The 25,283-nt window shown below is 42.6% G+C and overlaps 1 protein-coding gene across 1 annotated transcript in view; it reads left to right on the top strand.

Moving 5' to 3' along the window:
* Positions 1–25,283, top strand: part of LOC308298119 (netrin receptor UNC5D-like) — a gene marked incomplete at both ends in the record, with an annotated part of 131,846 nt that overhangs the window by 88,039 nt on the left and 18,524 nt on the right. The window contains 5 exons of the mRNA XM_080741676.1: positions 1,526–1,558; positions 6,908–7,090; positions 8,172–8,321; positions 19,417–19,821; positions 21,719–21,854. Of these exons, the coding sequence (XP_080597802.1) occupies positions 1,526–1,558; positions 6,908–7,090; positions 8,172–8,321; positions 19,417–19,821; positions 21,719–21,854 (907 nt within the window). The remainder of the gene's footprint in view (positions 1–1,525; positions 1,559–6,907; positions 7,091–8,171; positions 8,322–19,416; positions 19,822–21,718; positions 21,855–25,283) is intronic.

Below are 25,283 nucleotides of genomic sequence, written 5' to 3'. Positions count from 1 at the left end.
CTCTCTTTTGAGATGGAAACTAATACATGGTTTCTCTCCTGCGTTGGATGATACTGACAACCCATCCTGTTTATTAAAGAGCTCTTACAGTACAAACATTCCATAGCCATGATTAATGTCAGAAAATAGAGCTTTAACCTTTCAACCATTTATGTTTTGTTTAAACCACAAAAAAATCACTTACAGCACTAAATGATATATTTACCAAAAATGACTTGTTTTCTATAATTCACACGCCCCATGCATTCAAGGCTTCATGGGGTGTGTAATTGATAAGAAAAAGAAAATCTTTTGGGTGAACAAGTCTGTAAAATTGGCAAATATTGGCAAAATGATTATCAGAATGTACTTTGAAAGCGTGACATGACTCCAGCTGAGCAGAATGCAGTACTTGTCTCTGTGGGTCAATACTTCCCCACAACAAAAAAGAAACGTGACCATATCGTCCCAATTTTAGCTGCACTTAATTGGCTCCCTGTCAAGTTTAGAATTGATTTGAAGGTGCTTGTATTTGTTTATAAATCTCGACGTGGGCTGGCCCCTGCATATCTATCCGAACTTTAGCACGAGTATACTCCAGCCAGGGCATTGAGCCTTGAGGTCTGCCCGAAAAGCAGCTCTTGACTGTTCCCACAACTAGGCTAAAATGCAGGGGAGATCTTGCCTTTGCTGTTGCAGTCCCCCAAGGCTCTGGGCCATGGTGCCGTGATGCCAGTCCAGGAGTGTCACGTTGTGACACGTTGTGAGCTTGTAGATCGGCTATTTTTTGGTGATGTGAAGGACCCCCAAAATGATATGCATTTGGCCACGGAACCCATCTCAAAATATTTAGTTCCAGGGACCACCCAGAAGCAAAATGTGAGTTACAAACGTTCGCTTTGAAAATACATATATTCAAAGAGTTGCACACTTTCACGACTTTTTCAAAAAAAGCAGATCTACAAGCTCGCAGCGCGGCTCTCGGTGCCGCGCGGTGAGCTTGTATATCTGCTATTTTTCAAGTATAAAGTTATTTTCAGCCAGTCAGTGTGTGTGTGTGTGACGCTGTTGTGTGACACACACACTGAGCTACAATACCGCTGGTGACCAAGTGGCGCTGTTGCGTCTCTCACACACACACACACACACACACACACAGACACACACACACACACGCGCGCGCGCACACGCACGCACGCACGCACGCACGCACGCACGCACATGCGCGTGCACACGCACGCACGCACACACACACGCACGCAGACACACACACCACCACTCACTTCAAACTTGGTTTGATTTTTAATGTGTACAGCAGTTTGATCTTGAGTGTTTTAAATGCATCTCTGATTAGATTTCATTTGATTCCCCACATCTTCAATCATGATCTTATTAAATCTGTCTTTACTGAGGAAGTTCAGTAAAGACAAGAGTTGTGTCAAGTCTCTCTTGTCAATCACAACACACCATGGGCACCGGTTTATGTTTAATTATCTTATATACTGTATTACTATATAAAAGTAAAACTCTGTATTTGTATTTGCAGATGGAAAGCTGCTACATGACGTGACACCACATGGTGAGTTCTTTCTCCATTACTAGTTTCTTAAATAACGTAGTGATGTGTAAGTGATCATCTATTCTGATGCAAAGTTGAGAAGGTCAACATGGCACCCGAGATGTGTTTGTGTATGTATCATATATGTGAAAATAAACAAACTAGTGACTGAATGCCTTACATTGTCATTGCTAACACATAAGACTAGGTAGGGTAACACATGCAACACATTGTTGTAAGACTAGTTAATGTAATGGAAGTGGATTTAGACTTGCTGTACCTCTGTGCTATTTACATCTTTGTCCAATACAGTAATTAAAAAAACAACAAAAAAAAAAAAAACAACTGAAGAGTACAAATGGACTGGTAATTGTAGACAGGTTAAGACAAGCTTCACTATGTTGATAATCAGCCACACAAAACAAGGTGTACAACACATATTAACCACTTAAATCGTTGGGCAGAAACCTTTCATCTCCATACCAATTGTATTTAGTAAATCGACGCCTTACTTACTCGAAACAGGGTACAAAGTGACACGTTTCGAGCTTGCAGATCTGCTGCTTTTGCTGTTTTTGAATTTGAATCCTGATGTTGTATGTCAAATGGCAAATAAAATACCCGATCTACGAGCTCACAACGAATGTTTGACTATTTTTGCTGAAGATTCTAGATCTATTATCACTGCAGTACACCTTCTTACCAACATGATTGCCTATTTTGCTGAATGTTTGCCCGATAGTATTACTGCTTGCCCAGAATAGGAATGCTAGGATGCTGTCCCTTGACAGCGATTTGCACGTTTGCATAAATAGAAAATTACTATGATAATCCAATTATGTTATCGCACCTCTTCTGTTATATAAGCGTCCGCTCTCCCTCTTCATGTCTCTGGCACCATCGCATGTACCACTCTCCTCTCCAATCCTAAAATATGAATACCCCTGGAAGGCCCAGCGATGCTTTTTGGCAACATTTTTTAAATCATTTTTTTTTAAATGTTATAATTAGTTTTCCTGTTCTTTTTTCACATTAACATCACCATTAAATCCTATTTGGCCATGATATTTGCATATAAATACCCCCCACAGAGGCTGACATTCACACCTCCCAGAGAAGTTGAAATTCCAGCGTCTGGACAAACAACATCTCACTTTTTCACTGAAGCTATTCCTCACAAAAACATAAGTAAAATGCCTGTAATATCTTTTTGGGCGATCGTTGGAATGTCTAGAACATGTGCATATGTTATTATTGTGAAAAAATATCCCCAAAATGCAAATTAGAGCATGATTTATGATTTATGGCTATAAAACCTTACAAAAACATTATTAATTTTTAAACATTACATTTTCCTCTGATTAGGACTCCTACAACACCATTTTCTTTTTTTTTTCTTTTTGGCAAAAAACTTTTTGGCAGAAATTAATTCTGGTCTTGCAGGGATACATCAGTTAATAACCTCATGCACCACTCTCCGATCTAACCCTAATCACTCAAGAACAGGTTCAGAGCTGCAAATTCAAAGGAAAAACAACATTAAGACCTGAGGTATAAAATCTAGAGTAACAAAGATGCCGGGTTTTAACTCCTGGCACCAGTGCTGTAATGATGATTTTTTATTTCTGCTGTACGGTAATATTTAGGCCTAGAATTATTGAATGCTTTAACCAGTGAAAAATAGCAGATATACAAGCTCACAGCGCGGCACCGAGTGCCGCGCTGCGAGCTTGTAGATCTGCTATTTTTGAAAAAGTCGTGAAAATGTGTGCAAATCTTTGAATATATGTATTTTCAAAGCGAACGTTTGTAACTCAAATTTTGCTTCTGGGGGGTCCCTGGAACTAAATATTTTGAGATGCGGGTCTGTGGCCAAATAAATATCATTTTGGGGGTCCTTCACATGAAAAGGTTTGAGAACCTCTGACATAGTAGTCTCTCAAGAACAGACTAACTGAGCTCCATTTAAGTGAAAAGGACCTTTTCTTTGATGATGGCTAGCCAGATTGCTGACATAGAAACATATAGGTTTTTCAAAAAATCTTAGAAGGATTCAAAAGACACTTATAGAATCGGGTAAAAAAACAAATTTTCACGATTTAAAAAAAAAATAGCAGATCTACAAGCTCGCAGCGCGGCACTCGGTGCCGCGCTGTGAGCTTGTATATCTGCTATTTTTCAATAGTTAAAGCATAACATATTGATACACAATAATGTGTACCCGTTCTAAATGGGTTAACTAGTAAGACACCTCAGGGCCTAAAGGGCGAGGTCGCGCCACAGTGATGTGGACATCAGGGATCTCCATATACATGGGCATAAAAGGGATTTGTTCCCCTGGCATCACAGGTATCTCCATATCTCCATATATGGGCATACAAGGGACTTGTTCCCCCCTGGCATCACAGGGATCTCTCTAACAGAGCATTATTAATATCTCCATATATGGGCATAAAAGGGATTCTGTTTGTGTGACATCACAGTGAAGCCAGAGTGTGATGTCAGAGCAGGCAAACCCATTCTGGTAGAGTGGTTCCCCTGACACAGTGACAACAGAGCCTGATGACATCAGGATGACCCATTTTTACGGTCTATGGGTTTGTCCATAGAAAATTTTGTTGGAGCGAGCTACTACTACTCAGGGGTGTCACACCAAATTCTGGGCCCTGGGTACAAGGATTCACTGCGGGCCCCCCATGAATGTTCTTCATACCCATTTAGACTGGGAATGCATTATTACACATTACTTTAACTATTGAACAATAGCGGACATACAAGCTCACAAAGCGGCACTGAGTGCCACGCTGCAAGCTTGTAGATCTGCAATTTCTGAAAAATCATGAACATTTGTGCAAGACTTTGAATATTACAAATCCTCAAGAAATAAATGTTTCCCATCTCAAAATATTTAGTTCCAGGGACCCCCCAGAAGCAAAATTTGAGTAACAAATGTTAGTTTAAAAAATACATATATTAAAAGATTTTCACACATTTTCACGACTTTTCAAAAATTCAAAATATGTTCCAAGGACCCTCCCGGAAGCAAACGTTTGAGTTACAAATGTTTGCTTTAAAAATATGTATCTATATCAAAAATCAAAAATAGCAGATCTACAAGCTTGCAGTAACTACGTACAAGAATTTCACTAAAAAATGGGGTTAAAAGTGTTACAGCTGATCAGCCAAATGAGATAAAGGCATAAAAGTTATATTACACTGATTATACTGTATATCTGTTCTTGAGCTAATTGTTCATCACCCAATATCATGAAGGCTAATTTGACCTTTGGGCGACACAAATAAGTCGGTGTGTCCGGAAACGTAGTTACTTCACTCTGCCTTTGTAGGGCAGTATAAACGTCTTCTAAATCCTTCTTCTAAAGATAGATAGATAGATAGATAGATAGATAGATACCTTTATTATCCCAAGGGGGAAATTCAGTTGTCCAGTAGTAGCACAGCAGTATACAGTTATTTACAAAGTTACAGAGACGTAAGAAAAAATAGATAAGAGGGAAAGAAACAAGAGAACAAAAAAAAGAGCAGTACAGTACCAATAAAGAGAAGGTGCATCAATAGAGGGGGCGAATAATATATAAGTATATATACATAAAGTGTCTTGCAAAAAAGACCATAGCAGTCAATGCTAGTTAGTGCAAACAAGTATCTCACTGTCATTGTTAAACAAAGCAAAAATACTCAGAAACTACCAACACAAACTAATAGTGCAAAGTAAAAAAAAATCAGTGCGAAAAAAGAAGAAACTAGGAAGCGTGTCACCGCAAGACGCACATGAGCACTCTTCCTGGACGGTCCTTTTGGGTCAAAGTCAATACAGCAATAGTTCCTTAGAGGTCAATGTCAATACAGCAAAGGTTCCGTCAGTCTAAGTTAGGAAGGGAGACCTTTTCAAGCGTCCGTTATGTGTCTCGTTGTACAGCTTAAGGGCAGCCGGTACAAAAGATTTTCCTAATCTCTCACATCTCCGTCCTGGGTAGGTAAAGCGGTCGTTTCCTCTCTTACTCCAGTAACTGGTGATCTCTAGATGGAGGGGGTGGGAGGAGTTCTCCAAGATGGAATCCAGCTTCCTCGCTGTGCGCACACTGGTTACTTCCTCCACCCCCTGCAGAGAGGACCCGACGACAGAGCCTGCTTTCTTCACCAGTCTGTTTAGGTTAAACGTGTCACCTGCTCTGTTGTTGCCACCCCAACATGTTATACCAAAAAAGAGGACACTTGCCATGACAGACTGATAGAACATCTGTAGCATCCTATTGCACACCCCAAACGATCTCAGTCTTCTCAGGAGGAACAGCCTGCTTTTCCCCTTGCTGTGAATCGCCTGTGCATTGTCCGACCAGTCCAGTGAACTATTCAGGTGTACTCCGAGGAATTTGTAGTTATCCACAAGCTCAACCACCTCACCGTTAATGGTGCTTGGCACCGGGGGGACTCTCTTGGAGGTGCGGAAGTCCACCACCATCTCCTTGGTCTTGCTTGCGTTGAGCCTGAGATGGTTAGCCTCGCTCCATTGCACAAAGTCCCTAACCACACCATCGTGCTCAGCCGTGTTGTCACCCGAGATCTTGCTGACCACCACGGTATCATCTGAGAACTTCTGCAGATGACAGGTCTTGGAATTGAAGAGGAAGTCCGATGTATAGAGAGTGAATAGGAAGGGTGAGAGCACAGTTCCTTGCGGGGCCCCCGTGTTGCTCACCAGCACATCAGACCGACAGCTCTGCAGTCTCACAGACTGTGGCCTTTCTGAAAGGTAGTCTGTGATCCATGCCACAAAGCCCTTGTCCACTCCCATCAGCGTAAGCTTCTCCGCAAGCAGAGACGGTTGGATAGTGTTGAAAGCACTGGAGAAGTCAAAAAACATAATTCTGACTGTGCTGCCCAGATCTTCCAGATGGGTGAGAGCCTTATGGAGCATGAAGGTGATGGCGTCGTCAACCCCAATATCAGCCTGGTAGGCAAACTGAAGGGGGTCCAGGTGATCACTGACCGCCGGTCTCAGGAGGTTCAGAACCAGCCGTTCAAAGACCTTCATGACCTGTGATGTCAGGGCGACTGGTCTGTAATCATTGAGGACCGAGGGGCGGGTCTTCTTAGGCACCGGGACAATGCAGGAGGTCTTCCACAGCTGTGGTACCTTCCCCGTCTTCAGGGAGAGGTTGAAAAGATGCGTAAGGGGGTGGTTCTCAAACCTTTTCATGTCAAGGAGCCCCAAAATTACCGTACACGTATTTGGCCACGGAACGCCCATCTCAAAATGTGTTGTTCCAGCAAATATTTGAGTTACAAATGTTCACTTTTAAAAATATATTGTAATATAGGATCTCTCTCTCCCTCTCTCTGGTCCAGGTGCAGACAGCAGTGAGGTAGCTCTGTACTGGGGCGTGGCAGCGGGCCTGGTGACGGTGGTGCTGCTGGTGGTGGGCGTCGCCCTGTACAGGAGGAAGCAGAGCCAGTACGGCGTGGACGTCATCCACTCCTCCGCTCTCACCGGAGACTTCCAGTCCTTCACCTTCAAGTCCTCTAGCCAAGGTGAGGCTTGGCTTGTAAGTGCCTTAAAACCAGTAGGACAGTGAGATGCCTAAGGGCGAAAAGCGACCTCGCCCTAAGGGGTCGTGCCATGTCTTGGCCATCTGGCCAGTGATGTATATCGGACCCGTTACCCATATATGGAGACCCCTGGTACCCAGATATTCAAAGATATGGGCTTAATATTGATGACATCAGGGGTCTCCATATATGGGCATTAAAGGGATTTGGTTCCCCTGACATCACAGTTATGTCAGAGCATGATGTCAGAGCCTGAGAGTCAATCAACAAAAAAGACAAGCGTTACCCATACAGACAGACAGACAGACAGACAGACAGACAGACAGACAGACAGATATGGTCAAGATGTGATGGTTCTGATAGTAAAGTGCGACCTATGGTCGCAACAACAATGTCGATGCTACTAATATATTTTTGTTTCTGCATGCACCAATACAGTCATTTATTCTGATTAATGTGGCAATGATTCTAGGCAAACAAACTGGTTACTGTAGGCTTTGTGAACTTAAAAATAAATAAAAAAACGAATAAAAAAAGAACAAAGACAACTGTAGATGCCGGTTGTTTCTTATTAACATCAAAGGTAACAGTGGTTGTTACAACTTGTAGCTCTGTTAAAAAATAAACCACTTATTAGGCCTCACTAAATCACAGCCTCACTAAAAGCTAAGGGATCGTCAATTGTCTTTGCTAAACCTTAAAACGAATTAGTTACTAGTTTGAAAGTTTACAATGGGCTCCTATAATGCAGCAGTTAATATTTTAAGTAAAAGTAGACTTGTGTTGGGGTGCCCGCTGGCCTACTGTCCCAGGCGCATACCACTTAGGCATTGCCACATAGGCATGGATGCCTGGTGGCATCGCCAGTTCGATTCCCGTTCCGGATGATCTTTGCCGCATGTCACTCCCCATCTCTCCTCCCATTTCCTGTCAGTCTACTGTCCTATCCAATAAAGGCATAAAATCCCCAAAACGAATCAAAAAAAACAAAACAACAAGTAGACTTGTGTTGTGAGGAATATTCATGAATAAAACAAACTGCCCATATGACTGTGTTGTCCAGGAAACCCTCTGCTGATCAGCTCCTCCATGCAGCCTGATCTGACGGCCTCCAGGACCTACACTAGCACCATGTGTTTCCAGGACTCCATGGAGAAGGATCTGATGGCTGAGCGCTCACTGCTTGACCCCGTGCCTGACCTCAAGGTCAAAGGTGAGAGGAACCTATCCTTGCTTCCCCTGACTGGTGTCTTTTCCTTAGCCAAATGACCCAATACCCTAACCCAGTGTTTCTCGACCTTTTTTTCTGCATGGGCACACTTTTCATGTCCCAAGAATCCAGGGGCACATCAACATAATACGGGGGTGTAAATATCGTCACTGTCGGGAAGAAACCTTGTATCTCCAAGTTTCAAATTTGTATGTTTCTTTGCAAAGTAAAGCCCTGCTTCATCATAAAAGGCTGTCGCACAACAGTAGTGAAAACAGCCAATCTACAAGCACACAACGCCGGCTGTTTTCACTAGTTTAAATAATTTTTAAAATGATAAATACAATACTGGCTTTCAAGCAGTTTCAAGGGGCACACTTGACCCTTCTCAGGGGCACACCAAAGGTCCCCAGGCACAGTGGTTGAGAAACACTGCCCTAATCTGCACACTCGCTCAGTCCACTCGAGTCCTTCCCCGCTCGCGCTTCAGTCCCGCCTCCAAGCGAGGAGGAGAGGATTATATCTCTACGTCGTCCTCAGACGAGCCCTCCATCGTCGTTTCCAGTCATCTCGGTTCTCCATACATCTGGACAGCTCGTTTGTGCTTTCTGCTCCAGCATCTTTCTTTAGTACGTCCACGTAGGTAGGTGTGGGACGTCCCCTTGATCGGCGCCCGTGTGCTGGTTCCCACAGTACAAGCCTTTTGACTGGGAGTTCTTGGTGTCGATGGCAGTGTCCAGCTAGTCTCATCCTCCTGACTGTTATCTTCTCTGATACACTTGGCAGTTCCCCGTACAGACGCTTGTTGGTAATGTGCTCGTCCTGGTTGATGTTCAGCACCACCCTTAACATTCTGGTGTAGCACCCGTCCAGGGACTTCTGTAGGGCTTGCGTTAGTGTCCAGCATTCACAGCCATATAGGAGAACGGACTCCACGGTTGCAGAGAAGAAACTGATCTTGATGTGTCTGGGGAGGTTGGATTTCCACACACTGGTCATGCCGTTAAGAGCTCTCCAGGAGAGTGCTTTCCTCACTTTAAGGTCCTTTTCAGTGGAGCCGACCCATTATATGCCAAGACCGAAATAGCAAGACATGCCATCTCCCATTGACAGTACTTCCTGTATCTGCGCGTAGTGGGCGGACGCCTTTTTAGGAGACCGGAAGCGGGATGGAGTCTGTTCTGGGAGAGTGAATGTGAACACAGCTTCCGAACGATCCCCGCAAGCCAAATGATGTCATGATGACGTTATTATAACGTCCTCCGGGGACTCCGGTGACGTTCAGAACTAGGCCAGATCACAGCCCATATGGATGATCTTGAAGGAGGAATGAAGTCGGCTGGACTGACAGGGTCCGCTTCAATATGCCGACAGGCCGGTATTCCGACACTAAAACTAACTTTAACCCTAACCCTAAACCTAACCTCAGTAACCGTGACGAGTAACTAACCTGCCGACGCTTGTCGGAAACAGCGGCCCGTCTGCAAATTGAGCGGACCCCGGACTGACAGCCACTTTCCAATTGCTCACATTGTTGCCTGCTCACTCACTCACTCACTACTCCTGCAAAAACATATAAAATAAAGTTGAAAAGAAAAAAAGAAAAAACTGTTTAAATCTCTTATTAAGTCAGCCTGTGCCATGTTTCCTCATTCAACCGGGAAGAACCCCAAGACGGCAGGTTCCAGTACTGCTTTCGATTCCGCTACAATGGGAAAACATGGCAAAGGCTGACTAAATAAGCGATTTAAACAGTTTTTTTCAACCCTGTCTTAAACATATATGGGATGGTGCTAGTTAAAACATCTGTAGGTGCCTGGGACTACCTTTACTATTTTGGATACGATGTTGCGATAAAGGTGATACTGTATAGTATACACTACACTGCACGGATTCTACAGCTGCTGGTATAGCGTCTCATACGACATCACCTCTGCGCTAATAGCAGAGGGTTTAGTTTAGTTTAATTTAGTTTATTTGATCATCTCCTACTTTTTATACAGGTCATACATTCATATAAATCATTGTTACAGGTGATCAAAAGGAATAGGCAGAAGCTGAAAGCTTGTGAATGCCTATCCTACGTATACATAAATTAAGACATTGATTAGTTATAAGAGTGTTCAGATTTTATGTTTTATTTTTTTCATAAAGAAGAAAAAAAGAAGAGAAAAACAAGAAAAAAGAAAGAAAGAAAAGAGAAAAAAACAAGAGAAAAAAGAATGTATATGGAGATAAAGGACTTATAAAGGACTTAAAAATAAAAATACCCATTTCATAATAATAACAATTCAAGAAACAGAGATATGTTATAAGAGTATATAAGTTTGCCGTCTAAATGATAATGGAAGAATGTAGGTACAATGTATTAGTAAAGAACAAAATAATAATAATAATAATAATAATAACAAGTACAAATAAAAAATGGTAATAATAATGAAGACTATGTTTAGCTGTATTTAGCCAGGATATTTAATTTGAGTAGTTTTTTAAATTGTAAAATGTTCTGGGGTGAGGTTCTAAATGGGGCTAGTGTTCTGAAGCGTCATGATAAAGCCGCGTCCATTTCCGATGACAACATGCACGGCTGAGCCCCACCGCCATGACTTTAATGTTTAGACACATTAAAAAACCCTGCTGATTGAAAGTTATGCCACAGTTTTAATTCTCCCCGTTACAGTCTCATATCGGCATCCACCTGCGACGCTCGCACGCGTGCACGCACGCACACACCAGGCACGTGCACACATAGACATCAAAGGGGGCTCGAGCCCCTGCCCTTTTATCCGTCTGTAAAAAGTGCCATCTCCGGACCATGAATGCTGTTTTTTACTATGGTGAAAGAAATGCAAATGCCCTCTTTCAATGCCATACGTGAAGGCAGCATTCAATAGAATGTCCTTATCCAAACTCTCCTGAACTAGAATGCAGCATCTTATGTTGAAGTCAAGAAATGTGTAGAAATCAAGCTGCGACACGTTGTGGGCTTGGAGGTCTGCTATTTTCAATGTTTTCACCAAAAGGCCCTTTTAGAAATTTCAGCCCCTGCCTCTCTAACTCTGCACGTCTCTGGCACACACACACGCACACGCACACGCACACGCACGCACACGCACACGCACACACACACACACACACACACACACACACACACACTGTGCACACACATGATGCAACATAGCCGGCTGTAAGGACGGAGTCATTAACATCATGCTGTTCAGCTTGGAACGTCCTCCTGGAAGCACAGCGCTCATGTTTCCTGGCTCAGGGCTCCACAGAGATGGCCTCCTAATCCTTCCTCCAGGCGCTCTGGAGCAGGAGAACAAAAGACCTGGTGCGACCGGCAAACCACTTGAAACCATCCTGGTTCGAGTGAGGACAGAGGAGTGAGGCAATATCAGGCACTAGAGTAGAATAGAAATAACTCCAATGCTCTCATTAGCAGGGACGTGCTGGGCCCCTGATTCATACCGGAGAAAAAGAGTTGGAGAGGCCCTCATTGCGCGCTATAGAGAGAGAGATCTCTCTCTATAGCGCTGCTGCTACTACAAGCCAGTGGACCAATTACGTGAGTTATATTTCGTCGTTGTCGGGTGGAAACCTTGTATGTCCAAAACCGTTTGTTTTGTATTTATCATTTAAAAAATGATTTAAACTAGTGAAAACAGCCGATCTACAAGCACACAACGCCCGTTGTGTGCTTGTAGATCTGCTGTTTTCACTACTTTTGTGCAACGGCCTTGTATGATGAAGCAGGGCTTTGCTTTGCGAAAAAATGAAAACATTTGAAACTTGGAGATACGAGGTTTCTGCCCGACAGTGACGATTTACTTTGTTGGCCGCCCAGCCCCCAAAATGGAACGAAGGCCGACATTTTATTTAAAAATGTTCCTAATGGCCGGCCTGGACCAGTAGGGCGGGTCATACTTTTTTTATTTTGGAAATCCAAACGTGTTGGGTGTCCATTTAATGTGTTTTTTGATGGGGAATTCAAATATGACATTATTTTTGTGATAGGACAACTCTAAGCTACATCAATTTGCATTTTTACATTGTTAATTGTACCCGTTCTATCTCATTTATAAGATAGAAAAATCCAAATGAAATCTTAACATGTGGGGTGTCTAAATTGTGTGTTTCTTCATGGGGAATTCAAATATGTAATTCTTTTTTGGATAGAATAACTCTAACCTACATCATTTTGTACTTTAAAAAGGGAGAAATGTGCGATTTTTACCGCTTTTTAGGATATTTTTATAAGACACAAGGGAAATGTTTTATAATGACAAAGCCAAATCAAATGTACCTATTTATTAACCATTTAAGTGCATAACAGTGAATACACTTATGGATATCAAATATCACTTCCAGAATGCTAAGTTGAACAAGTCCTGCTTTGTCTCAGCCTTGGACATCAGCCTCCTGCTGGTATCCTGATCCCTGATACCTCCATCCCTCTTTTCCTGGGAGAAGTAAAGTATTGGAGGAAGCTTCAGTCACCATTTTGACAACCCTCTCAATACTTTGGGTGTGGCATGTTGGCCAGTGAGGTACCTCCATAGGGGTGTTGATAACGTTATTCAACTCTGAGGTGTTTATTGTACAGGTGCGAGGTGGCTCTGCACATCTTCTGACTAGCTAATCATTTCAGCAATGCTGGAAGCATCATCATTGATCTCAGGTGTCTTTCTGCTTCTTACTGAGGAGTAGTTGCTGCCAGGCTCACTGGCATCTCTACAGTATTGCCAGTGAGCCTGGCAGCAACTATCTGTTCCAATACCCCAGAAAAAGGCACTAAAGAGGAGCCACATGCAGAGCAAATTGCCAAGCTTTTTGCATGGCTGAGAGAGAGGGGTTTTGATTAGACCTTAAGGGCCATTGGAGGGGACTCAACAAATCTTAACACTGGTGTCAAAGCTGGAGTAATGCAGAAGCTGGAGCTGCACCTATAGGCAGAAAGCTGGTCTGGTTGGTGAGGAGCCTACACACTGGTGAACTTCCCCTCCGCCAGGTGGTCATTGTTGAACTCGATGGTCCTAATCTGTCAGACAACACATTGTCTGGACCAATAAGAAAGCTCCTTAATTCAGCTACAGAGCTGTCTGCCAAAGTCATTGAAGATCTCTCGACTGATCAACACTATGGCTATCATATTGTTTCTGCAGTCAGGGATGGAATGGTTCCTGCAAGGCTGGCTCTGCTGGAGATTGGGCCAGCAAACCACAGCCGCTGGCTCATCACAGCAAACAGACTTCTCAGGCTCTGGGTGTCAAAGCATGGATTGAGAGGATTGAATCAGAAAAAAAAAACTGCAATCTATTGTGGAATACATTGTTGGAGTGTATTATCCGTGAACGGATAATACACTCACCAACCAGACCAGCTTTCTGCCTATAGGTGCAGCTCCAGCTTCTGCATTACTCCAGCTTTGACACCAGTGTTAAGATTTGTTGAGTCCCCTCCAATGGCCCTTAAGGTCTAATCAAAACCCCTCTCTCTCAGCCATGCAAAAAGCTTGGCAATTTGCTCTGCATGTGGCTCCTCTTTAGTGCCTTTTTCTGGGGTATTGGAACAGATAGTTGCTGCCAGGCTCACTGGCAATACTGTAGAGATGCCAGTGAGCCTGGCAGCAACTACTCCTCAGTAAGAAGCAGAAAGACACCTGAGATCAATGATGATGCTTCCAGCATTGCTGAAATGATTAGCTAGTCAGAAGATGTGCAGAGCCACCTCGCACCTGTACAATAAACACCTCAGAGTTGAATAACGTTATCAACACCCCCATGGAGGTACCTCACTGGCCAACATGCCACACCCAAAGTATTGAGAGGGTTGTCAAAATGGTGACTGAAGCGTCCTCCAATACTTTACTTCTCCCAGGAAAAGAGGGATGGAGGTATCAGGGATCAGGATACCAGCAGGAGGCTGATGTCCAAGGCTGAGTCAAAGCAGGACTTGTTCAACTTAGCAACATTCTGGAAGTGATATTTGATATCCATAAATGTATTCACTGTTATGCACTTAAATGGTTAATAAATAGGTACATTTGATTTGGCTTTGTCATTATAAAACATTTCCCTTGTGTCTTATAAAAATATCCTAAAAAGCGGTAAAAATCGCACATTTCTCCCTTTTTAAAGTACAAAATGATGTAGGTTAGAGTTATTCTATCCAAAAAAGAATTCCATATTTGAATTCCCCATAAAGAAACACATAATTTAGACACCCCACATGTTAAGATTTCATTTTGATTTTTCTATCTTATAAATGAGATAGAACGGGTACAATTAACATTGTAAAAATGCAAATTGATGTAGCTTAGAGTTGTCCTATCACAAAAATAATGTCATATTTGAATTCTCCATCAAAAAACACACAAAATGGACACCCAACACGTTTGGATTTCCAAAATAAAAAAAGTATGACCCGCCCTACTGGACCAGCCAGGAATGAACCGGCCGTTCGGGAGTTGTCCCGCTTTTCCCAATTTACCCAGGGGGCAAACCAGCCTTTTTTTAGGAAACCTGCATTTGCCCCGACATACAAAGTTGTCCACCAGAAATATTATCTATGACCCAGTAGGATCACAACCTATATGGACAACCCGGTCAATTTGTACAACAAAGTCCAATATGGCCGTCTTTAGTTTTAATGGCGGGGTGAATAGGGCAAAATTTTAAACTGAGGGATATTTCCACGAAACTTCACAGGTTGATCAATGGTATACATATGAACATTTTTTGTATTGCAAGTTTCCATGAAATCCAATATGGCCGCCACAATATGGCCGCCATAATGTAAGGACCCAGAAAATAGGTTTTGCCTCTAACTTCTGAACCAGATGAGCTAGAAACGCAAACTTGGTGTCTATTTCATGGTGTCTGACCATGGGAGACTCAATGGAATAGCTAATTTTATTATTGGGTGTGTCTGGACCTTTATTGTGCATATTTGCAAGATGGTGGACTCCCAAAATAGAGCTTTAACATAATTTCTACCATGATTGTTGACTGCTTTTGCAAATACAAGCAATATGAATCCATTTGCTAAGATTTATGGCACAGAAGGGACTTATACCTGTATTATTCTTGAGTTTGCATGTTGTCAAAATGGCTGTAAACGAGATATTATATTTCCTGTCCGATTCTACTGTATGTAGTTGAGACCAAAACAATGTATCTTAGAAATTATTTTTTAATTTAAAAAAAAGAAAAAAAGACATGCACATGCTTTCCAACAACTTCAGCTTCAGGGAAATTATAATGAACACATGATTAAAACACGCTGCATTATAATGCAAATAATTGCTAGTCACTATCACTGTCATGTGTACCTATCCTGCTGCATCTTGTCTCCAGTCCTTGGCAACGACACCCCAAGTAGCATGCAATTCCCTTCTTCGCACATGAACAGTTTTTCTGGCAGTCTTTTTTTTACAGCTACATGATATTGCCTTGTCCATTGATATAGGCCAGGCTGGCTCTGTAGATGGACAGGGGACTGCCTTCCCATCACTGAGAGACCATCCATATTCAGTGAAGCAAGGGATGTCTGGCTTCGCAATGTGTGCAGTTTTATGTATTATGGCTGCTAGAGCAGCTCTTTTCAGGTGCAGGCCAAAGGCATTTTCTGTAGGTGGCAGCAGCTTCAACAGGGCTGATCGGTTATTTAGGAACTTGTACACTCTCAGCTTTGCCAGGTCAAAGTCCTCCGAATGGTCAGCTTTTGATACAGCTATTGTGAGGTCTCTAGCCTGATTCTTGACATCCTCTGAGAGGGAATGAGAGGAATTTTCACCAAACTCCTGAAGTTGTGGGAGATCTAGACCCATGCTGGTCTTGAACCATGCCTTATTTCCAGTGAAAAAGGGATAGCTGGTGGTATCTCTGCCACTCAGGCTGTGAATCAAGGGCAGGGCAGTGGACCCAGTCTTAAGACAGCTGAGCAGGTATGTCCATTCAAAACCTGCAAAAGAATATGAAGTCTCTGCACAATATACAGCTCCTGATCCTCAAGAGTTTTTTGCTGTCTCTGAAAACAAAGCAAACCTTCTAAGATTCCTCTGTGAAGAATGGTGTCAAAAGGAGACACTTAAGTCTGCTCTTGGTACAACCCATCTTTACCTGAGTGGAGGATTTAAAGAAGAGACACGGAGTGTGGTGATCAAGGAGGGGTGTGTTGTTGATGTCCCTGCACTAGAGTCAACACAACAGGAGGCCGACACAAGGGTAATTCTACACACCATCTACAGTGTCCAGGCTCACAAAGTTGACAGAGTTGTCATCCATGCTAATGACACAGACATCATCATCATGTGCCTATATCATGCTGCCACCCACCTCCTAGACCTTCCAGAGCTGTGGGTGAGAACAGAGCAGGATGCATATCTTCCTATCCACCACATGGTCTCAGCCCTTGGACTCGCACAGTGTCGTGCCCTGCCCTCCAGTGTCGTGCCCTGCCCTTTATTCACAGCCTGAGTGGCAGAGATACCACCAGCTATCCCTTTTTCACTGGAAAGAAGGCATGGTTCAAGACCAGCATGGGTCTAGATCTCCCTGCACTTCAGGAGTTTGGTGAAAATTCCTCTTATTCCCTCTCAGAGGATGTCAAGAATCAGGCTAGAGACCTCACAATAGCTGTATATGCATCAAAAGCTGACCATTCGGAGGACTTTGACCTGGCAAAGCTGAGAGTGTACAAGTTCCTAAATAACCGATCAACCCTGTTGAAGCTGCTGCCACCTACAGAAAATGCCTTTGGCCTGCACCTGAAAAGAGCTGCTCTAGCAGCCATAATACATAAAACTGCACACATCGCGAAGCCATACATCCCTTGCTTCACTGAATATGGATTGTCTCTCAGTGATGGGAAGGCAGTCCCCTGTCCATCTACAGAGCCAGCCTGGCCTATATCAATGGACAAGGCAATATCATGTAGCTGTATCAAAGGCTGCCAGAAAAACTGTTCATGTGCGAAGAAGGGAATTGCATGCTACTTGGGGTGTCGTTGCCAAGGACTGGAGACAAGATGCAGCAGGATAGGTACACATGACAGTGACAGTGACTAGCAATTATTTGCATTATAATGCAGCCTGTTTTAATCATGTGTTCATTATAATTTCCCTGAAGCTGAAGTTGTTGGAAAGCATGTGCATGTCTATGTGTGAAAGACCCAAAAAGGCAGTTGCATTCATTTCATTGAGATAATCTCTCTCTTTTTTTCTTTTTTTTTAATTAAAAAATAATTTCTAAGATACATTGTTTTGGTCTCTGATTTTATCTGAAGTCATTGCTACAACTACATACAGTAGAATCGGACAGGAAATATAATATCTCGTTTACAGCCATTTTGACAACATGCAAACTCAAGAATAATACAGGTATAAGTCCCTTCTGTGCCATAAATCTTAGCAAATGGATTCATATTGCTTGTATTTGCAAAAGCAGTCAACAATCATGGTAGAAGCTCTATTTTGGGAGTCCACCATCTGGCAAATATGCACAATAAAGGTCCAGACACACCCAATAATAAAATTAGCTATTCCATTGAGTCTCCCATGGTCAGACACCATGAAATAGACACCAAGTTTGCGTTTCTAGCTCATCTGGTTCAGAAGTTAGAGGCAAAACCTATTTTCTGTGTCCTTACATTATGGCGGCCATATTGTGGCGGCCATATTGGATTTCATGGAAACTTGCAATACAAAAAATGTTCATATGTATACCATTGATCAACCTGTGAAGTTTCGTGGAAATATCCCTCAGTTTAAAATTTTGCCCTATTCACCCCGCCATTAAAACTAAAGGCGGCCATATTGGACTTTGTTGTACAAATTGACCGGGTTGTCCATATAGGTTGTGATCCTACTGGGTCATAGATAATATTTCTGGTGGACAACTTTGTATGTCGGGGCAAATGCAGCACACCTTCCTTTGCCCCCTGGGTAATTAGCAAAGCAAAACACAAGAGACCCGGGATGCAGTCTGTGAGAAAGCTATGTAAAAGCTAGGGCTGTCACGATATGACATTTTACATGACGATTAGTTGTTGCTCAAATAATTGTGATTAACGATTTAATTGTGTTGCCTTTGACAGTTACATTTCTGTTTGGCTTTGTGGGCTTTGAAGTTGCGCATGGCAGATATGACACATAACCTAAATACACAATGAAATTACTGACATATTTGACAACTTTATACTTAAAAAAGAACATTGATAGTGGAAATAGCCGATCTACAAGCTCACAACGCATTGCGGTGCGACACGTTGTGAGCTTGTAGATCTGCTATTTTCACTATTTCTTTAAATGTTTGAACATATATAAACATTTTTCAACATGTAAACGATTATGACGATTATCCCAAAATAATTGAGATTATGTCAAATAATTGTGATTAGACCATTATGTAATAATTGTGAAAGCCCTAGTAAAAGCCTAGTGGTGGAAAAGGTACTCTATTCTTTACAAGTAAAAGTCCAGTAATCAAAATGTACTTTAGTAAAAGCAAAAGTACCAAAAGTAAAAAAAGGAAAATGTTTTTTTATTCTGTTCTGTTGGAACTTTGAGCTTTGTTTAAAATATAAAGTGCATTATAAATAGTATTATTATCAGTAAGACAATGCCAATGTTCTTTTGCTCTGCGATAACATCATCTTGATCTTGGTTTACTGGAGCCGAAAAAAATTTATATTGGCATATGATGCAGCCTTTAGAGCCCCTCCTAACAAGGCTGGAAAGCCTGATGTCCAAACTTAACACAAGGTTTGTCAGTATCAGGCATGTGCACACATAGACATCAAAGGGGGCTACCGTACTGATTTGATTATGCTTAGTCCAGTGTGGTATCAAGCACTGAAAATAGCCAACCTCCAAGCTTCAAGCTTGGAGTTCTGCTATTTTTTGATATTTTCACCAAAAGGCCCTTTTAGAAATGTCAGACCCTGCCTCTCTAACATTCTCTGCACGTCCCTGTCAGTGTATTTAAAATTGTATTATCCTGGAGGGAAGTAAGTGTGAGGTTAAGTGCATTTTCTCTCCCAGAGTAGTTATACATTCATGACGTGAATGTTTTTGTGCTTGTTTGTTAACAAGCAGGTCAGGGTTCCTTCATGGTGTCTCTAGGGGTGGCAGAGAGGGCAGAGTACCACGTCATGCCCCACCCGTCCCAAACCTTCCCCCGACACCTGGCATCCGACTACAACAGCCTGGGGGTAGGAGCCAACCTGGCACCAGACTACAACACAATAATGGTGGGTGCCACCTTGGCACCAGACTACAACACAACGGGGGTAGATGCCACCCTCGCACCGGACTACAGAACGACGGGGGTAGGTGCCACCCTGTCTCAAGACTACCACAGGTTGGGGGCAGATGCCACCCTGGGCAGAAGAGAGAAGAGTCCCTTCGCCCCCCAGGTGCCCCCGGCCCCCTACACGCCCCGCCACGAAACGACAGAGGTGTTTGGCCAGGCAGGAGGCAGGATGGCGATACCCAACACGGGTGAGTCTAGTGCAGATTTTTTTTAAATTTATTTTTCATAATTTTTATCCCACGATTTTGTAACCCATTTTCACCCAGTGCCAATTGTCTATGTAATCCTGGGCTCTGCTCTCCCTCTGCCACGCCTGGGGAGACAACGGACTGACCTCATGCTTCCTTCTATGCATGAGGAGTCCAAGTTGCTTCTTTACACCTGACAGTGGGGATTTCTCTGGTTTGGACCTAGCGCGTGGAAGGAACACGTTATTCCAACCAGTTCCTTTCCCCTCCATCAGGCGCCCCGGCTGGCCAGGGGGAGGCATTATTAAGACCAGGATTACTGCATGTTTTTGTGAGGGTATCAACCCTCTAGTGCTGAATTTGTCCGTGTCTTACACCGGAGAGCGGGAGACACGTGCCGAAAATACCCCAACTACCATGGGTGCGTATCGTTGTTTCGGCGTCCCGTTGTTCCGATGTCGGGCTAATGGGACTATTGAGATGTTGCCATCTACGTCGCTGGGACAGATGTCCCAAGAAGCCCGACCTGCTTGTAAACAAACAAGCACAAAAACATTCACATCATAAAATGATAAATTCTCTCAAAGTGCACTTAATCGTACACTTCCTTCCCTCCAGGATTATACAATTTTAAATGTAAGCTACTGACAAACGTTGTGGTAAGTTAAGATGTCAGCCCTTTTAGCCTTGTTAGGAGGGCCAGCATACGCCACCATCACTTTGTTTCAGCTCCGGTAAGCCAAGATCAAATTGATGTTATCGCAGAGCAAAAGAACATTGGCAGTGGCTTACTGATAATAATACTATTTATATTTGCACTTTACATTTAAAACAAACCGCAACAGTACAGAATAAAAATTCAAAAAACATTTACATAAAACAATCTAAAATATATATTAAAAATGTAATGTTCAGCGAGTCACTCTTCCCGGCCAGGTGGAAGAACGGATTGCTGAATTTAGAAGTGTCCTACTAGGTTTTCAGTGGTGTAAAGTAACTAAGTACATTTACATAATTTGACTTCTTGGTACAGATGTCCCAAGAAGGGAGGGCTAAAATGACACATGTTGTGACTGTGAGTCAGGACATTAACTCGAACGGCACTGAGTCGCCTGAAGCGGACTTCGCAACACTCGGCACGGCGACTCACTTGCTCGACAGCTCGTCGAGCGAGTGAGGCGGTGTCTCTCGCTTTAGACGGAGTACCTCTGTCGTTTTAACTGTCTTTTAGCTCAGGGGTTCCCAAACTTTTTTGTCTCAGGGCACCCCATACAGTAAATATATTTTTTTAATCCGAAGCACCCCTACATTATAATTTTCACTCCCAGCAACTTATATTTATAGCATATCATTGTTGTTGGGTGGAAACCTTCTATGTCCAAAACCGTTCGTTTTGTATTTATCATCTGTAAAATGTACTAAACTAGTGAAAACAGCTGATCTACAAGCACACAACGCCTCGCATCGAGGCGTTGTGTAGATCGGCTGTTTTCACTAGTTTTGTACGACAGTCTTGTATGATGAAGCAGGGCTTTGCTTTACCAAAAGACGTACGCATTTGAAACTTGGAGATACGAGGTTTCTGCCCGACAGTGACGATATTTTAGTGATTATGTTGCGAGGAAAACGTTGAGATAATAGCCATTTTGGTTAGAACTGACTGAAAATAACTCTGTACTTCAAGTTTAAAAAGAATGATACTAAATATTTGTTCAAGTGTCCATAAATTCCAAATATTATCAAATTACCTCGCGGCACGCCTGGACTGCCGTCACGGCACCCCGGGGTGCCCCGTCACCCACTTTGAAAACCCCTGTTTTAGCTGATAATAACGGACTTGGCTGACGTTGTGCATTATCGCATTGAACATTGTAACGTCATTTGCACTTTATTTTAGACAACCGCACAAACGCCACAAACTTCAGTGGAAGAGGAAGACGAGGAGGGGCGGGAGGAAGCGGGCGCTTCACTCAACACCATTCAGACGACCGGAACCGGCACCAGCTACGGGAACGCAGCACCGGGCCCACACAGTGAACCACGCGGTGATAAATATATCAGGTGCAATTCTTTCTGATGCCTGCATGGCTGTTCTATCAGTGGCGTCAGTTCAGAAAAAAGCTAAGGTATGGCAACATGACTGGTGTCTTGCACGCACGCGAAGGCGCGCGTGCAAGACACCAGTCATGTTGCCATACCTTAGCAACAGGCATGATACAGTACATTTATTTCTTCCCCCGTTTCTACGGTTTCTTGGGCTGGATATGGTAGCCTGGAATGGTTGTTGAGGTGCAGCTAAACTTGGCATGTTATTAAACGTGCCACAATTAACAATAATGCATTGCTATGCACCTGTGCAGCTGACCTGGGAATATATACAATTTTGTCAAGTGACCAGTTTGTTAAATATTGCATTTGTAGTTATTTTAACAACACAATAACCAGAACAGATAGACAAAGAGACATTCATGGATTTATATTTAAAAGTAACTTTTATTTTCCCCCCTGGACTTAGGGTATGGCAGCTGCATACCCCTGCCATACCCAATTGACGCCCTTGTGTTCTATCGAAAAGGAGTCTTTTGCCCCCAACATATTCATGTGTTTCATTTACTACACCGGCCATGTTGAGGACCAACACAGGTGTTCTGATTGGCGTAGAACATTAGTTTATGCCAATCAGACAAATTGAAACACCTGTGTTTGTCCTCAACATGGCCGTGTAGGACTACAAATAAAACCCACGAATACCACCAATTCATGTAAAACAAAGGTTGACATGTTCTATAAGTTCTATATTGAATCTACAAATTGAAATAAATCGCAAATCATGCAGGTACCGTATGGTATATTCAAAGAGAAATATTGAGGAAGGAAAATGACAAACATGATTTGGATTTTTGGTGGATAACTATGTGTGTTGTATTGGTAAAACTTTGGGGGGAAAAGATACAAAATATCATTAGGTCAAGTTCAAACAATCCTCCGTAATGTTGTTTTTAACCAGATAATAGTCTTAAAAGGGCCCATATACTCTTGATAAGGTTATAGAAAAGAAACACCTTGGGACCTTCTAGATCTTTAACAGTAGGTCTAGTGAGTTATTTTAATTTTTTGTATTTTTTTTGCTGCTGTTGTTGTTTATTTAGTATTGTTATATTTTTTTGTGGATTAATAGAGAAATATGTGTTAGGGATGGCCAACGGTTAACCGTTACCGGTAAACCGATAAGAAATTGGTTACCGGTAAGCACTAACGGTCAATTTTGACCGATAAAAAAGAAAAGAAAAAGGAAATCCACCCATGTGTCACACCAAAAGCCCCGTACACCAATATCTACGCAACATCAAGTCATCAACCATGCAACTAGACGCGCTGTGGTCACACATTTCTGGACACCAATGTCTGTGTAACATCCATGCATTCACGCAACTGCGAGTCTGCGACGAGTCGTACACGCTGACTTGTTCAACAAACGCTCCGTCGTCGATTGGATTTTACAAAACAGACCCCCGTCACATTGAATCCCGTTTAAGAAGAGCTTAAAACACAACTTTCTAATGTTACATGTTGATGACGTGAGGAACGCTAAAGTTGTCTTGTTTACAGAGTAGGATATGCGAAAATAACAAAGCGCAGAGTCGCAAATTCAATGATCGCTGCATCAGCACACACAAAACACGGGCGAGAGATAAGAAAATGAATGAAATGGACATCACGTTTAGCCGATTCAACCATTCCATAAGTCATACGATTGAAAGTTATTGCGCTACATGCGAGCATCTCGCTGCTACTGTTTTGTTAGGCGATAGCCAGCCTGAGCCAGGGAGTGCACATAATGTTAGAGAGGCATGGGCTGAAGGGCCTTTTGGTGGACAATTCTGTTGATAAAAGTTAAGGGCTCCAGCCCCCTTTGCTGTATGTGCGCACGTGCCTGGTCAGCGCATCATATTACAGACTGATCATTTCAATCCCACCGTTTCTTTGCAAAAACACATTTCTTTTAGAAAACATTTGTATTCTTGTTTCTCCTAGTTTTATTGTTTTTAATGTGTAAATATGGCACTTTATTATGGGGAAAAACGGGTGTATTTTCCTTTTTTAAATCGCTAAAATAGCGCATTTTTGAACACATTTCCTTAACGGTTAACGGTTAATTAACTGATAAGGCCTTACGGTTATCGGTTAAGAAAAAATCTCCATTTGGCCATCCCTAATATGTGTGAATATTTAAACATGTGATATTTGAGATTTTCTGATGTATATCTGAATTAACTTACTGCTCTGTAAGAATAAAGAAAAAATCAGGAATCTACATTTAAAAGCATGGCACAGTCAGTCAGTCAGTCACAGCCCTCACAACGCTGTTGAACTTAACCCAACACTGAGCAGGATAGCCTACAGCAGTGTTTCATGTCTCAATAATCCATGGGCACACCAACATACTGTAATACGGGGGTGTAAATATCGTCACTGTCGGGAAGAAACCTTGTATCTCCAAGTTTCAAATGTGTATGTTTCTTCGCAAAGTAAAGCCCTGCTTCATCATACAAGGCTGTCACACAACAGTAGTGAAAACAGCAGAGCTGCAAGCACACAGCGCCTCGCGGTGCGAGGCGTTGTGTGCTTGTAGATCGGCTGTTTTCACTAGTTTGAATCATTTTTAAAATGATAAATACAATACTTGCTTTCAAGCAGTTTCAAGGGGCACACTTGACCCTTCTCAGGGGCACACCAAAGGTCCCCAGGCACAGCGGTTGAAAAACACTGGCCTACAGCCCTGTCAAGCCCAAATCAACGTTCTTTCCAATCAACAATAATGCCTGTTTGAACGCATTTTGCAAAAGAAAAGTCACTTATGATGTGGGATAACCTTTTTCAGGATGGGACCAGAAGACAACGGAAATTCAACGGGGGAGAACCAGGCTATTCTAGGACTTCAAAACGGCAACAAATTGGTGGTTAAGATGGCTGACAAGGGAGGCGCCACAGTGATTTGGGGTAAGGTTCATTATATTCAAGAGGCTTTACGCCAACTCAATAATCCCGAAAACTCTAGAGCTTAAACAACTACTTGACACTGCTAAAGATTAAACATGGATTACTGATGAAGAATGACTATTTATTGCCAAAAAGCCCACAGTTGGCATCATTCTATAAAATTCAAGGGCAATTAAAACCTTGTCTGAACCATCTTCTAAAAGCATTGATTACTTCATTAAACCTTTCATTTTCCACCTTTCCTGCATTTTTTTTTTACCTACAACATATCGCCGATGCAATTTTAGTCACTATGGACGTTCTATACACAAACATTGAAACACTAAAACCCCTTTTCCACTGACATGGCCCAACACCACACCACTCCACACCGCCCACTTGTGCCAGTTTTTCCACTACAACGACCTGGGTAGAGTGGTGTGAAAGCAGTACTAAAAGTGGTACTAAAAAGTATCCAATCT

This window comes from Nannobrachium achirus, assembly GCF_963921795.1.
Source record: "Nannobrachium achirus genome assembly, chromosome: 14".
NCBI lineage: Eukaryota > Metazoa > Chordata > Actinopteri > Myctophiformes > Myctophidae > Nannobrachium > Nannobrachium achirus.
This window is presented reverse-complemented; position numbering and strand designations above follow the sequence as displayed.